Below are 15391 nucleotides of genomic sequence, written 5' to 3'. Positions count from 1 at the left end.
AGGATCATATGAAAATGTTTGAATACAAAAAACGATTCTCTTATAAATGTTTCCACCTCGATATACCATAGCACACAGAAATTCCCAAGCACAGCGAGTCTAGACTCTACGCAGACTGTGTTTTACTATAAGGTTGAGTGCATAGCATCATAAGAACTGTATGAGATCTAGTGGAAAATAGAAATCTGTGATTGGTTTTTGTCAAAACCTCAAGTATTCCCTTCATCCAATCGGATTTTTTTTTCTATCGAACGAAAGCTAACACTTCCCCCTAAAAACGCTTTTTCTCATTATGTCAACAGATAACGCAATTCAATGTTTATAGCAAGGCGAATGTGGTAACTCTGTTGAAAACGACCTATCCCAGTACAATTTTTGACCAAGATGTAGCCTAGGGGTTTAAAAGTCAAAACCTCAAGTGTTCCTAAGTTACAATATTTTTCAAATTTTATGTCATTAAATGAGAGTTGTCCATAGCCTATACTAGCTTTCATTTCAATGAGCAATGGCCAATTCTCTTTAAATTGCAACTCTTGTGCAAAAAGTTACCGTACTGTTTTCGCCTGTTTTGTCATACGGTTGTAAATTCAATGAACTAAATATGACTTTGCTAAAGAGCGCTTACAAATTGATATGATTTGCGATGTTAGAATGAAGCACCCAATACCCTCAATTCAATAGATATTATTGTAAAAGCTCTATTATGTATGATTGAGGAAATGAGATTTTGATTTTTACAGATAAATGTTGTTACAATTTGCATATTTAATTTTTCATGGGGGCTATATCATATCATAGCACATGGGATACTCCAATAAGTGGAAACACACAGAATGACCGGATTTCGCGGTGATGACACTTTTCCCTAATTGTTTTCCTGTTTCCTCATGATAGGTAAGATTACAAATAACCGTGTGATTGTTTCCTGCCGGTTAAACGGTGATATGCCTTTTTTTGTGTAAATTTTACGACGGGGTTTAGGGCAAATTATACTTCAAATCCCAAATATTTAATTGAAATCAGTTGCAAGGTATATAATGTTGAAGACAACTTTTAGAAAAAGCTATAAGTTTAATCTTCATACAATTTGTTTTGTCCCATCATATAATTATACTCTTATAGAGCTAAGGGAGCGATCGTTATTTATGGCAGGGGGATGGGAAAATTTAGGGGTATTACACGAATTTTTTGGGGTCTTAGTTGAACCAGGAGGGGGATTGTTAAGTTGGAGAAATAATTGGGAAAACAAGGGGGAACGCGACAATTTTGAGCGGACGTGAGGGGGAACGCGAAATTTTTTGTCGATATTTTTTCAAAAATGCCCATTCCCGCCTGCCGTAAATAACGATCGGTCCCTAATCTGTTAATAAACATCAAGTTGTAATAATGTGGGTTTTTTTCATCTAAGTGACATCACTGCAAAATGTCCACATTAGCGGCTATTTTACCCTTGATTTTTGGCCCACATCATGGTGTTTTCAGGCTAAAAAAAGGAAGATGCACATGCTGAAGTCCTTTATTCCATATTCTCGTAGGATATTTAGCGGGGACATCCCCATGGAAAAAATGGGTGATGTCCCAACCGCCCCTCCGCTTAATGCAGTAGGTCTTATCTACAAAGAACTTACATAGCATATACGGCTTTCTTGCTTGGAGTGGCAGTTATTGCATACCTACCTGCATAGCAGATCTCAAATGCACACCAATACACGCATTGAAGTAATAATGTACTTGGTGTGCAAGTGAATTACATAATGGTGCAGTAACGAATATCAAGCACAATATGTACACATTAGTGAAGAACTCGGAGATCGTCACGAAGTGGGGGCTGGTCTGGAAAGAGACAACCATCAGGGAAAAATAGACGGTCATAAAATGAACAAAATAATCAGTTACATACAATGATGAAATGTATGGCTAATAAAAAGCCTTATTACTTACACCCATCTTTTCTAGCAGAAAATAATGAGCGTAAATTGTACCAATTTTTACGTTTATCTATGCCAAACCTATAATTTAAGGCTAGGCTATTCAAGTTGAAATTCATACACCTCGTATGAATACATGAACTTAAAGCAATATTGTAACATTTCCATAAAAATAGATTAGTAATTCTTTTCCATAACATGTTAGCTTTTACTGTCAGGTATGCCCCCTTTTAATCTTGAGCCGAACAACTGAGGTAAAGCAATGGAATTGGAATTTACAACCAGCGCCAATGCGTGATGTTACTCCGTCGGTTGTGCTACGGTACGGTCCTTTGATGTGTGTGTATGACCGCCCGAACGCCATACAGTGGCGTAGCCAAGGGGGAAAGGTGACCGCTGCCCCTGTGAGAAGTTTTGCCCCTACCCCACCCCCTCTTACCACTACCCCCCGATGCAGGCCACCCTCTGAAAAAGTGCTGGCTACGCCACTGACGTCATGTACGTACTTTGTCTGTGTTATGAACATCATATTCGCGTTCGACTTATATATTTCCATCGTAATAATAAACCGTCTTGTTCAGACGGTTTATAGGTCTATTTCCCGGGCTTATTTTTCTTGACCGTCTTATGGTACGAAATTGAAATTGGATTATCAGAATTATTACGTACTAATGAAGATGGCATGCAATAACGGTGATGATGATGATGATGATGATGATGATGATGATGATGATGATGATGATGATGATGATGATGATGATGATGATGATGATGATGCTGATGATGATGATAATAATACCGTAATACTACTATAATAGAAGCACTTACATCTAGTGAAATGGCAGTAACTTGTTCTGTTATAACATACAAGCATATTGGTTCGAGGTAAAGCACGAAGTCTGCAAATAATTTTGCCAAGAATGCTTTAAATAACATACCAGGAAATGTTTTAAAATAAACTTTCCATAGTGATGGTTCTCTGCCGGCTTCATTAGCACTCTCCTTCGAGGAAAAAAAAAAGCGAAAGAGCGTTAAAGTTATTGTTATGGCAGAGATAAAAAAAAAAGCATGTATACTTGTCAACGTGTATTTATACAAGAGAAATCAAAGTTTCCCCAGTATCTTTTTATTATCTCCCTAACCATAAATTCCTACGACAGAGGACAAATGCTGCAGCTGCATTTCAGTTTATACAAAACATCTTTTCTTCATGTTCTTTATGATAACTATATATGTGTAATAAATATTCTTTTACAACATTATAATTATTCTTCGCTTCTTTGCTTCCTTCATCAAATGTCGACGCAGTTAATTTTCTACTATATTTATAGTTAGCTATATAGGCCTAATTATAGCTCACTATCGCAATAAACAAGAAGTTTTGCTCTTATATAATTGAAAAATTGGTCAAATAAATATCAAGCAACAAATTAATCTTGACAAACAATCAAGCAACTTTAATAAAATAATGGGTCCAAGTTTGAGATGGAAAACCCTCATGCACCTGATAAAAAAAACTTTCAGTACATGTACGCCTATAATATATGAGTTTTTAAGTTGGATTAAAGTATCCTACCATTTCGCGTCGGAAAACCTTTCGTAACTTCTGATAGTTGTATTTAGTTTGATGTTTCCTTGGTAACGCTCCCAGGTCTTTCATCACAAGTGGTCGTTTGTATCCCAAATTAAGAAGCCAGCGAATCCAGTAGAAAAGTCCGAATGACACACAGTTGACATAGTCCTCGCAGTACTTCATGTCCACACTTGGCTCTTCTTCTGAAAGCGAAATCTATGCATGCATAATTTTTAGTAAGTTTTGTGAGTATTATTCAAATCAATGTGCAACACATTTATTTCTGCGAGTCGATCACAAAGTGTCTAGTTATTGTCTTATATTCATTGAATTCTCTATTTCGTTCATTATCTGCGGGTACGTGTTGATAAATCACCGTTACGTTGACGTTCAAATGACGGTGGAAATGTTGACGTTCGGATTTGGAAGTTTGCCGTTCAAATCGACGTCCAATCAACGTTGTTTCGACGCCAGAGGATGATTTAAGGAAGCCCCATCATGCACTGCAAACGTGTTATCACTAGAGTTTCAACTGCCACTTTACTTTTCAAATCCCATTGAATTCTGTGCAAAAGATGTTGTTTAAGAATTGTGCGTGTCATTATTACTTGGTCGATTTCAGAACAAAAGTGATGTACATTGTATGCATAAAGGATAATTCACACCTTCTGTAGGTAACATAAAATGTGAAATCGACTAGCATTTTGAATGCGTTTTTATTGTAAATATATCAGTCCAAATTCAAATTTAACCATGCCCGTCCACGCCAATGCGATGTGCAAGCAGTGGTGTCATGTTCACTCACACAGCTGTGCTAACCGCAAGTCAACACAGTGGCGTGGTGTGGCGATGTGTGTTCGTCGTTTCAACCGGATATCGACCAAATTTCAACCATATTACCATATTGACACCAAAATCAGCTTCACGTTGAAATTTATTCGAAATAGGGTCGGTGTTAGGTCGAAGATGCTTACGATTTCCATCACATACAAAATCAGCATGATCAGGTTGATCGACGAATTGATACGTCAGTGGAATCGACGCCGATTCAACTTGATTCTTGTGTTTATTCCTTTCATTTTTCTTGTTATAAGGCCCCTACAGATTTTTAATGAATATAGAATATTTTGATGTAACACAACTTCGTTATTTTATCTATTCCCATTCTATTTCATTTCCAATAATGTTTAATTTCTAACGAATGTTTGATGACTTGAAATCGATAATGTATTTCCACCAAACATTCTACATAAAATATTACAGATTTTATGTCATCAAACATTCGTTATAAGTTAAACATTGCTGGAAGTACTGTAGAATGGGATTATATTAACGAAGACATGTTACATCGAAAATTCTACGTCGAATACTTATGCAGCGGCCTTTATGCAATGTATTCTAGCATACCGTAAAAACTCGATAGTTAGCACATGTGCTTACTATATCGAGAGCTTTTAAAACATACAAAAAGCCCAAGTGTAAATGGTTTTGAGCAAATCATGGATACACATAGTTATATACGAATTAGTAAACCTGCAAATGTGTGTCTCAACCCCATTAGCTCAGTTGGTAAAGCACCGGACAATTGCATGTTTTCAAAAGCGCTCGATGGTAAGCACGTATGCTTACTATCGAGTTTTTACGGTACTTCATAATTATGTATTAATATCATTTTACTTTAATGGTAACGGACTTACTTTTGATGATGTCGAGCATTGTAGAAAGATTTCCAGTATAGCTAAGGTGATGTAAACAAGTAGGTTGATAATTGCTACATCATAACGAGCTATGTCAACTCCTGCCGATTCACTCACATGAAAATTCCTCAGTTTGAATGCCTCAACAACAACTCCCAAAATCCAATATAAGAGTAAAATATTAAGCAAACGGAGAGCTCGCCAGCATTCACAATTATGATAAAATATCAAAGAAAATACTGCTCCTAAAGTTGTGAAGACTGCGGGAAGGTAAAGTTGCGGCCGGGTAGATGACATTTGTTGGAAACTTAAGTCCGTTAAAATACCTTCTCCGATCGACAGTACGCATAAGAATAAAAACACAAGCAGGAAAAACCATCGGAATGTATGAGCGGGAAATTTGTAAAGATGAAAACACGTGGTATGCCGATATGTTACGAATGAGCAGAAGATCAATATACACGATGATATGAGGATAAATAAAATGTGGAGTAGTGCAGCAGTGGCATTAACGACGCATGTATCATCTGTTATCCGAGTTGAATTGTCATAATTGTCATCTTCGTGTCCACAAAACCATTCCCAATATGTGGAACTCATTTTGTTAAGTCCTATATAAGTGAATAATCAAATAAAGAAATATATTGGCTATTATTAAACACATTTATAGCATTATATCAATATTCAAATAATAATCATACACTGCAAAAATATATATTCGCCTAAACTGTGCAATTGAAACGAGATTGACTAGATGATTGCGTCCGCACGGTTTTGAGAGCCAACGAAGAAGAGTGTGATCTAAACACGGGAAATACATAGCTCCACGGCGTGCAATTGATGCACGGATAATAGGGCGTTCACTCGATGCACGGGTATCATGGCTATACGGCACTATGATCAGTATTCATTTATGCAAAGACGAATTCTTATGACAGCAAAGTCTCGGGTTGTTTGATTGCTATGTTGTTTAAACCTGACACTTAAAACGTTATAAACGTGCTTTTAACACGTTCTGGTTTTATCTAAAACAGTTTAAGGGTTGTTTTACAATCAGGGTACATTTGGGCTGAGCACCATATTGTACCGTGTTTCAAATATTAGATTAACTTATGATTAAAAGTTGCCATGCCTAATTATTGGCCCCCATTAGTTCCACCTACAGCCACAAAGAAACTGTTTGAAATGCTTAGCAAATGATGAAAATATACATTTCTGTATGATTTTGGGACAAAATAGCCGTCTCATTTGACCTTTGTGAACTTTGCAAATGATATATCACTGCCAGCAATAACATAAAAACATATTTTGACTGTTCAGAAATAATGTTTGAAACATGATTGTTCAAAATTGAAAACCATGTAAGATTGCGACTGTTTCATGAATTGTACCATTTCTTCAAATTTATGTTGAAAATTCCGTCAAAAAATGTCCTCTCCGAATACAAGCTCGTAATCCATAGTTAAAATTGACCCAAGACTAAAATTATATTTTCTTGAAAAACACTAATATATATCCTACAAACTCATAATAAACACTTAGTCCACTTACACTTAGTTTCCATGTATCACATGTTTGAAAGTTGGAAGTCAGGTTTCCGTCAAAATGTGTCCTCTCCGAAAAATTGGGTATACAGAAACATGTGCATCAAAAACATGTTTCTGGCATAACTTGAAACTCTGAACACTTGACGCCTAAAAATTTTACAGATTTCCTATTTGACCCATCTACAACACAAAAACAAAAAAAATTGAGGAAAAACTAGACACTTCATTTTTCACCCCCAGTGAGACAATCTGTGTACCCTGATTGTAAAACAACCCATAAACATATAAATGTCGGGTTAGATATAAGTCATAAAATGTTTTCGTTTTTGAAACGTTTTGTATGAAAAAGCACCACAACAGTACTGTCAAAATGTTACTATAAAATATTTGTTGGCAAACAGTTTTGCAAAATATTTTGTCAACAACACTTACTTGAACGTATGGAAAACACCACAACAGTATTTTTAAAATGTTGTCCAAATGGTATTGGAAAATTAAAATGTTGTCCAAATGGAATTGCAAAATATTATTAAGGCAAACATTTTTGCAAAATATTTATAACATAACATTATGTTATGTTGTTTTGCAGTAAGATTTCTAAATTTCTTTGAATATTATTAAAATGTTATCCTCTTTTGCCAAATGAAACGTAGCTAAATCATAATCCTTTAGTTAGTCCTACACTGTAAAAAAATTGGGCGAAATTTCACCCAACATTTTGCCTAACGTTGGTTCAATATGCATCCTCCCCGATGTTGGGTGAATTTTCGCCAATAAAGTTGGGCACACGTTTTTGCCAAAATGTTGGGCTAAACTTTTTTACCAACAACTGTACCATTTGTTGGTAAAAAGATTTCATAACATTTTGCCCAACATTAGTTTAATATGCATCCTCCCCGATGTTGGGTGAATTTTCGCTAATAAAGTTGGGCACGGCGTTTTTGCCAATATGTTGGGCTAAACTTTTTTTTACCAACAACTGTCCCATTTGTTGGTAAAAAAATTTCGCCCAACATTTTACCCAACGTTTTTCTTACCCAACCTCTGGGCATTATCATTTGGTAAAATGTTGGGCAACTTTCTATGAAACGTTGGGCGATTATTTGCACCAACTGTTGATCACTTTTTGACATGTTTGTCAACAAGATTTCAAAATGTCTTTGAATAGTATTAGAACGTTTTATACCATACCATTTATAATCAAATATAACCCGGCATTTAAGGGTAGACGAGGTATTGTTGGTCGAAGCAACCTAAAAAGCGATTTCCATTATCTAGATAAATATATTATTGAAAAATAACACCTTGATGTTTTGCAAAAGTTCATTCTACAAATTGTACACTTTATAAACTTGCTTAATTTATTGTTGTTAATGAGTTATGTACGTTTTACACAAGTGTTGTTGTTTCAGCCCTCTTTACAACGTAACTCAAGAACCGCAGCACCTATAAAAGCATATCTGTGATATTTTAATTCTTCTACACGGTCGCTATGAATTGAGCAATGCAGTTTTTGCCAAAGCTCACTAGGCCTACCATTCGTAAGATGATGTGGACTACTAAATCGCAACAGTTAAAAATAATTAATAACCTTAAACGTTTTCTGTAAAATGTTTTGCTGGGTGGGCCTATAGTTTTATTGTCATTGTTTTATATCCGTACCTACTTCCCATTCCAGAAAATACAGCACTATTTTTTTAGGATTAAAAAATATTATCCTCGTTTGCCAAATGAAACATAGCTAAATCATAATCCTTTAGTTAGTCCCAACTGGCAATGAAAGTAAATGTTAATATTTAGTGTTTTCAGGGCAAAGTTTTTATTTTCATAGCAGAATAGTAAATTTTTATTCGGATTATTTGACCTCACACTGTTAACTTTATATAACTTTACATATTCAATATTCATTTATTTCCATGATCCACATTAAAAGTCACTCTCGCTAAGATTGTACCCCCGCCCCCCGGATTGTACCATATTTAGTGGGGTGATCTCACAATTTTCAACTCACTGTGAATATGTTAAATGACGTTTTTTGGTCCAAGTGAATTTCAAGAATTTTTATCTCACAAACCGTAATTGTCAGTACGCTAAAGCAGGGATGTGAGTCTGCTCTCACATCCCTGGCTAAAGATTCGGGCTACATCTTGAGGTAACATGCTATCAACATATTTTCTATAAAAAAATCCATGACCCACTTGTATCATATCACCACATGGCCAATGGTACACTTTTAGCGAATGCCTGTTAAAATATGCAATATACATAAAAATGTAATAACGAAAAACCAAACCATCAACATGTTGCCTATTCAATTAAATTATTTCTTTGTTATTCTACCTCTTCATATTTGCTTTATACATTTTATATGACTGTGCTTGATTGCTGTATGATGTAATTCATATAAAAAATACTTAAAGCCATATTATAACATTTGCTGAGGAGAACGCCCTCAAAAAAAAATTTAAATTCAGGTTTTTACACGATTGTAATGAACTTTAGTAAACAAAGATTCTCTGCAAAAATCAAGACTTTAGGTGCTGAAGTTTTGTCAAAATTCGAGATTTTGAATAAACCGCCTGAATCAGCGTTTTATTATTACGATAGAAATATAAGTCGAACGCGTATGCGATGTCAACACACCCCTACGTACACGGCGTGCGGGACACACACACACCCCCACACACGTCAGAGGGTCGTACCATATTATAACTGCCGGCGTGACATGCATTGGCGCTAGTTGTAAATTCCGATTTTCTTTGCTTTTTTACCTCACTTGTTCGGCTCAAAATTAAAAGGGGACATATCTGACAGTAAATGCTAATATTTTATTGAAAATTAATACTAATCTATTTTTAAAGAAATGTTATAATATGGCTTTACGTAATACTCCAATTACCCACACGCATAGACAACACTTTGACCACAATGGCCTCATCCCAATGGCATAGTTCAATAATCTCAATTTAACAATCATAGTGAAAAATTTGACCTCAAGTTGTGGAGTATGCGTTTTTGTACCCAAATTTTCACAGGTCGTTCAATGAATGTACAGATGTATTGGGGTTAAAGAATTATGCCCTGATAGATGAGCATGTTGTGGATGCTAGCGCAAGGAGGTAGCCCTGTTGACTTTGCACAACCCTAACCAACTTTGTTAGGTTCCTTAGATGATGGAAGTAATAGACTACTTCCATGCTTAGATATTAATAATGGTCCCGAAACATATCCAAGATGTTCCAATAATTAAAAAGTGGCCCAAGCGTGAGTCAAATCGATAACATTTCAAACTTGATCAAATTTCAAACTTGCTCAAATTTGGTTAAAACCGTATCAGTTTTCCTCCGGGTATTCCTCACATCTTAAGGATTCAGAAAAAGTATAGTTTGACCTATATGCGACACACACCGACATCGCCTGGCTAATAATTAGGCTACTTGGTACAGCAGAGATACTAAAATAAATACCCGGGATCGATACACGTGAATGTGCTAGTACGTGCACGATTTGATATTCAGACGATAAATCTTTAGTACCGGGATAGAAAATGATAGCCATATTTAGATCCTTGCACTTGAACATATGTGTTGAAAGGATATGATAGTCATTAGCTTGAGTATTGAGAAAGAAGCGTGCGTCTTGAACTCAAAAACTGACCAAAATGGCAATATCGTGTTTCACCACCCGATGACGTCATCAATAAATTTGACCCCTAGCTTACTGAAAAAAAGTTATAACATAAAATCGCCTTGAAACCTGTCAGAAATAAAAATTCCTCTTAGAAAGGACAAGTAGCGACCAAGATGATTCATTAGTCTCTATAATACTAATCGTGTTTTACCACCCGTCACCTATACTCGTTGTAGAAAACCTCTGTACAAAAGTATAGGGACGGATGGTGAAACACGATTAGTATATGGTCGAATCCAACGAAAAGTGTACACGGCATGTTCAAGGCCATAACTTAAAAGTATTAATCAATTGGCATTCATTTTTGTATTGTGTTTATTCGCCTTGATCATACGCTTCGCGCCATATATAATAAGACCCCTTCTGTGAAAAACTTAGACACAGAGACCCCAAAACATGCTATTTTTACCCATTTTTTCAAAATATTTCTTAAAGTATTTTTAAAAACGTCTAAATCAGTTATGAAAAGAAGTCATTGGATTGAATCTAAATTGATTTCCTGAAAGGCGTGTATTCAAAGATTGCCTGTTCAATTTTTCACATATTTGTACATAATTATGAATTTTTGTGATCATTTTTTGAGTGGTATTTTTTACATTACCTACGAATACAATTTTTCATAGCACTAGATATATCTTTAAAAATGGAAATCACTAATAAATGCGCAATTGATACAAGCTTTGATATGTCCAATACTGAAATGCATTGCATTCAGGCATCTTTATTATTGTGTTTAGCTGCCAGAAATTCTAAATGGCACAAAGGTAGGTTTGGTAAAAAATATGCATTACCTCCGAATACATGTTAAAAGCTGTGTCATTTCCACAAAGTGAGAGAATAGTAAACAATAGTTAAGCAATAGGTGCAGGGTAATACACTCTTTATTTCTACCAAGTTTCAATAGCCTGCATTTAAATATTTCTGAGATGTCAACAATAAAAGCAAGTATTCGTATGTAAATTTCGGTAACCGAATGTTACCTACGAATACAATTTGACATCATGACAGTATTGTGAAACACCGCCATTCATGCCAATGCCCATATTGGTACATAACGAAGGCCTGTATGTTTGCTATCAAATCATATGTCAATGAAAGTTGCGAATTCACATACATGCCCACCATGCAAAACTGAATACGGCTTAATTGTTGAAAATATGTACTGAAATAGACGACGGTCTGCTCATTTGAAAGAAAAATCAGATTCAAAGAAGATTAGAAGGGATAAATACTTGGATTTGTCAACTGTCATGTGTGCTTCATTTTAAATGTTTACCGACCTTCTGGTGTCTGAGTAATTTGTGTCCAAATTGATTTATTCGAAGGTAACTTTTGACGTTTTCGCTAAGGTTACCTACGAATACCATGGAAAAACGACTGTTCTCATTGTCTCATGATCTAGACAACATAATGACGGACCCTGGTATAAAGCTAATTGTAGTTGCCCTCAAACGAAAGGCCACAAGACGTAACTGACTCCAAGATGGATTTCACAAGTCTGCAATAATGGTTTTAAGCGAGTTGTGTGCAATTAAGCAAATTCAAGTCACTTTAGTGCCTTTGTTTCTTACTTCAATACTCTTTCAACCGCTGTGAACCGACATTATTAATACATGATAGGGTCTAAAGTATCAATAAACGCGCATAAAGAAAATGATACATTCAAAGTGTTTTATAAAATGAAGTTTTGATTGGGATATCCACCAAAAGTCTAATTCTTACCTACAAATACTGAAATGTTACTTACGAATACAGCATAATACATGACATGTGTAATGAAGTGTCGCTACCAATGGAAATTAATTGTCAAAAACTTTAAGCGGTACCCCAGGACACTATTATTACCCATATACGGATTCATTCAACAATTATTTATTATGTAAAATTGCTGATTAACTACTTGTATATCAAAATGAAGTGGTCAAAATCTTGCTAAAAGCATCAAAAAATTTTGATCTAAGGTAATAGCATTTATTCATTTGGACGTACCATCTGAAAGAGATCTAAAAACTACTATTTTATTAATTCATTACCATAATAGCAAACTTTAAACCTCTAAACTCAATATAGATATTGTTAAATCGCTCATGTTACCTACGAATACCCGGGTTTGTTCACCTTTTCATTGTATAAAGCGTTAGGTGTATGCTTATAATTCCTAATATTCTTGAAAACATATATCCTACTCGTTCTTATACAATGTGTAAATTGATTCATACTCATTTGATAAATAAAATACAGAAACTGACCTAAACTTCATTTTCAAAAATAAACTAGCATAAATTGACTAAGATCATATTGATCGCGTTATAAAATAAAAACTAATATTTTCTGGTTGAGCTAGCATTTTCCTGACACCCTGTGGTCTACATTACACGAAAAAAGCGTTAATGGGAATATTCCATTTGTTTTAGGTTGATTTGTATTGCGATAGTGAAAGCATCCTAGTGGTATTCGTAGGTAACATTGGGTTTTGATATCACATTTACTATCACACGTCCTGGATTTATTTTGCAAGATTAGTAATGGCACTTTTGGTTCCTATAAGGCCAATATGTCATCAATCAATGGGCAAAAGGAAAAAATTGTGGAGACATTTTTATTTCGGACTTTTATTTTTGGCCCGTGGACACTTTTGGTTGGATTCGACCATATAGTGTCTGGGATAGTATCAAGCTTTATACTAGTGATGTTAAAATAAACGGAATAAAGTCAAAACACGATTTTAATATTTATTTCTAAAGTTGTAAACTATACAACATTCTGTAATATTTTGGTTTATTCCGTTTTTAAGACACTATATACTAATCGTGTTTTACCACCCGTTCCTTATACTCGCTGTAGTAAACCTCTGTACAAAAGTATAGGGACGGGTGGTGAAACACGATTAGTATATAGTGTCTTGGAAAGTATCAAGCTTGAAACTTTAATTAGATTAAAGCAGCATTGTGTAATATTTAGATTTATTCCGTTGCATTTTTATTTAAATGTTTTAATATTTTCAAAATAGGTATGTGACATTTTGTCACATTTTGGTTTATTCCGTTATACACGTTTTAAACATTGTAAGTATTTAAAATGTTTTATTTCAAGCATTATAGGTCTATATGCCTAACTAAAACACGGGTGATTAAAAATCTGCGAAAATGTGTAGAATTTTCACCACCCGTATATCACCCGTTCCTTCTTGCTTAACCTTCTTCCCCAACCCAAAAAAAACTACCGAGCCCGTCTTTTGCTGGTATAAATATCCCCCAAAAGACATCCCCTTTTCTCACCCTCCGGGCGGTTATTAATTAAATTTGTAGATATCCAAGACATTATACTAATCGTGTTTCACCACCCGTCGCTGTATAAAACCTATGTACAAAGGTATGGGGACGGGTGGCCAAACACGATTAGTATATAAGCATGATGCTAAAACTACCAAGCATGGGCTTGGTAGATTTGGGGGGAAGAAGTTTAAGCAAGAAGGAAAGAGTGATCTTCCCCCCTAAAACTACCGAGCCCCTCTTTTGCTGGTATAAATATCCCCCAAAAGACATCCCCTTTTCTCACCCTCCGGGCGGTTGATAATTAAATTTGTTGATATCCAAGACACTATATACTAATCGTGTTTCACCACCCGTTCCCTATACTCGCTGTAAAAAATCTCTGTACAAAGGTATAGGGACGGGTGGCCAAACACGATAAAGCATGATACTATCCACGACCCTATACACTAATCGTGTTTGGCCACCCGTCCTGAAAGGCAATGGGCCCCGACTGGCAAAAAAAATGGACGCTAAAATTATTTTTACTTTTGGAGTTCTGACCCCCCGAAGTTGGTCCTGGATTTTGAGGGCCCTATTATGGACCTCCAAACATCGTCTTTCGCGTTGCGACACATTTGTTACGCTGACCCCCCTAAATTTCAAATTGATGCCACGGGAAAACGAAATAGAGAATGAAGCTCAAATTTTCAGGATTTTACTTTCTCATCAATATCTACCACCATACAGAAAAAGAAAAAAAATTGAAGCGGTGCTAGCGCGGTGCACATCCCTGGAGTTGACATGGATTGGCTCTATTTACACTTTGTATGCAGCATCATAACATGCTATCCGGTGTTAGGCCTATCTATAATAAAATGACTCATATGACTCCGGGGTAGGCCTACTGTAAATTTCGGACCGTCGTTTTTTTTCTTCATGATATAGGCCTATACGCTTGCTTTAAATTTAAGTTAGTATTATTCAGAACTTACCGACTCAGAGCTCGAACCTGAAAATATTGACGGCATATACTCGTCGCCGTAGTTTTCTTAAAGTAAAGCATGTGTTGCTGCATTGAAGGTCAGCATGCATACCCGGCATGCATATCCGTTCGTTGTTTATCGTGGTTATTCAACTGATAGGCAAATTAAATAGGCTATACGCTTTATATTTTTGGGCTTCCTAGCTCGTTCATGCATGTACATTGCTAAAGTCCGTAATAAAAATTCCTTAAAAAAAGAATGGGGCGCCCAGTGGGAGCTTTGATGTGATGTAGGCTACTTCACATTTTAATAGCATATATAATTTATAAGCAAAGAAAGATTATAGAAAATGTAAAGCATATTTATTGCAGTGAGAAAGGTGTAAAATCGTACTGCATGGGATGCGAGAGGATTGGTTTCATATAAAAAATAAAAAGGAATAAAATCAGTTACCATTTCGGTTACTGTTGTTAGGAAATGGTATATCATGTTGGGGGGGGGGGTTGTTGGAGCAGAATTGATTTTATTCAGAATAGTCATTCACTTACATATGTATCGACAAAAGCACCAAATTAGGCATAAGCTAGCTTACTGATATCGTAATAAATTTTTGAATCGGGCACAAAGATTACCAACCTCTGGAAACCCTTAGGGTCAAAGGTAATTTTTATAGGCTTATACGCAAAAATAAAAGTGCTTAGAAATAGATTGTGTCCGCA

The 15391-nt window shown here is 35.6% G+C and overlaps 1 protein-coding gene across 1 annotated transcript in view; it reads right to left on the bottom strand.

Moving 5' to 3' along the window:
- The window catches only part of LOC140147949 (ATP-binding cassette sub-family C member 9-like), a 43032-nt gene extending 28291 nt beyond the window's left edge, over window positions 1-14741 (bottom strand). The window contains exons 1-5 of the mRNA XM_072169741.1: window positions 14682-14741; window positions 5199-5809; window positions 3505-3717; window positions 2757-2930; window positions 1678-1833 (exon numbers count right to left, since the gene is read on the bottom strand). Of these exons, the coding sequence (XP_072025842.1) occupies window positions 1678-1833; window positions 2757-2930; window positions 3505-3717; window positions 5199-5798 (1143 nt within the window). The 5' untranslated portion in view covers window positions 5799-5809; window positions 14682-14741. The remainder of the gene's footprint in view (window positions 1-1677; window positions 1834-2756; window positions 2931-3504; window positions 3718-5198; window positions 5810-14681) is intronic.
- Between the last annotated feature and the right edge of the window lie 650 nt (window positions 14742-15391).

The sequence above is a fragment of the Amphiura filiformis genome, chromosome 3 (assembly GCF_039555335.1).
Source record: "Amphiura filiformis chromosome 3, Afil_fr2py, whole genome shotgun sequence".
NCBI lineage: Eukaryota > Metazoa > Echinodermata > Ophiuroidea > Amphilepidida > Amphiuridae > Amphiura > Amphiura filiformis.
Note: the sequence above shows the minus strand (reverse complement) of the source record. Positions and strands in the feature narration are given on the sequence as shown.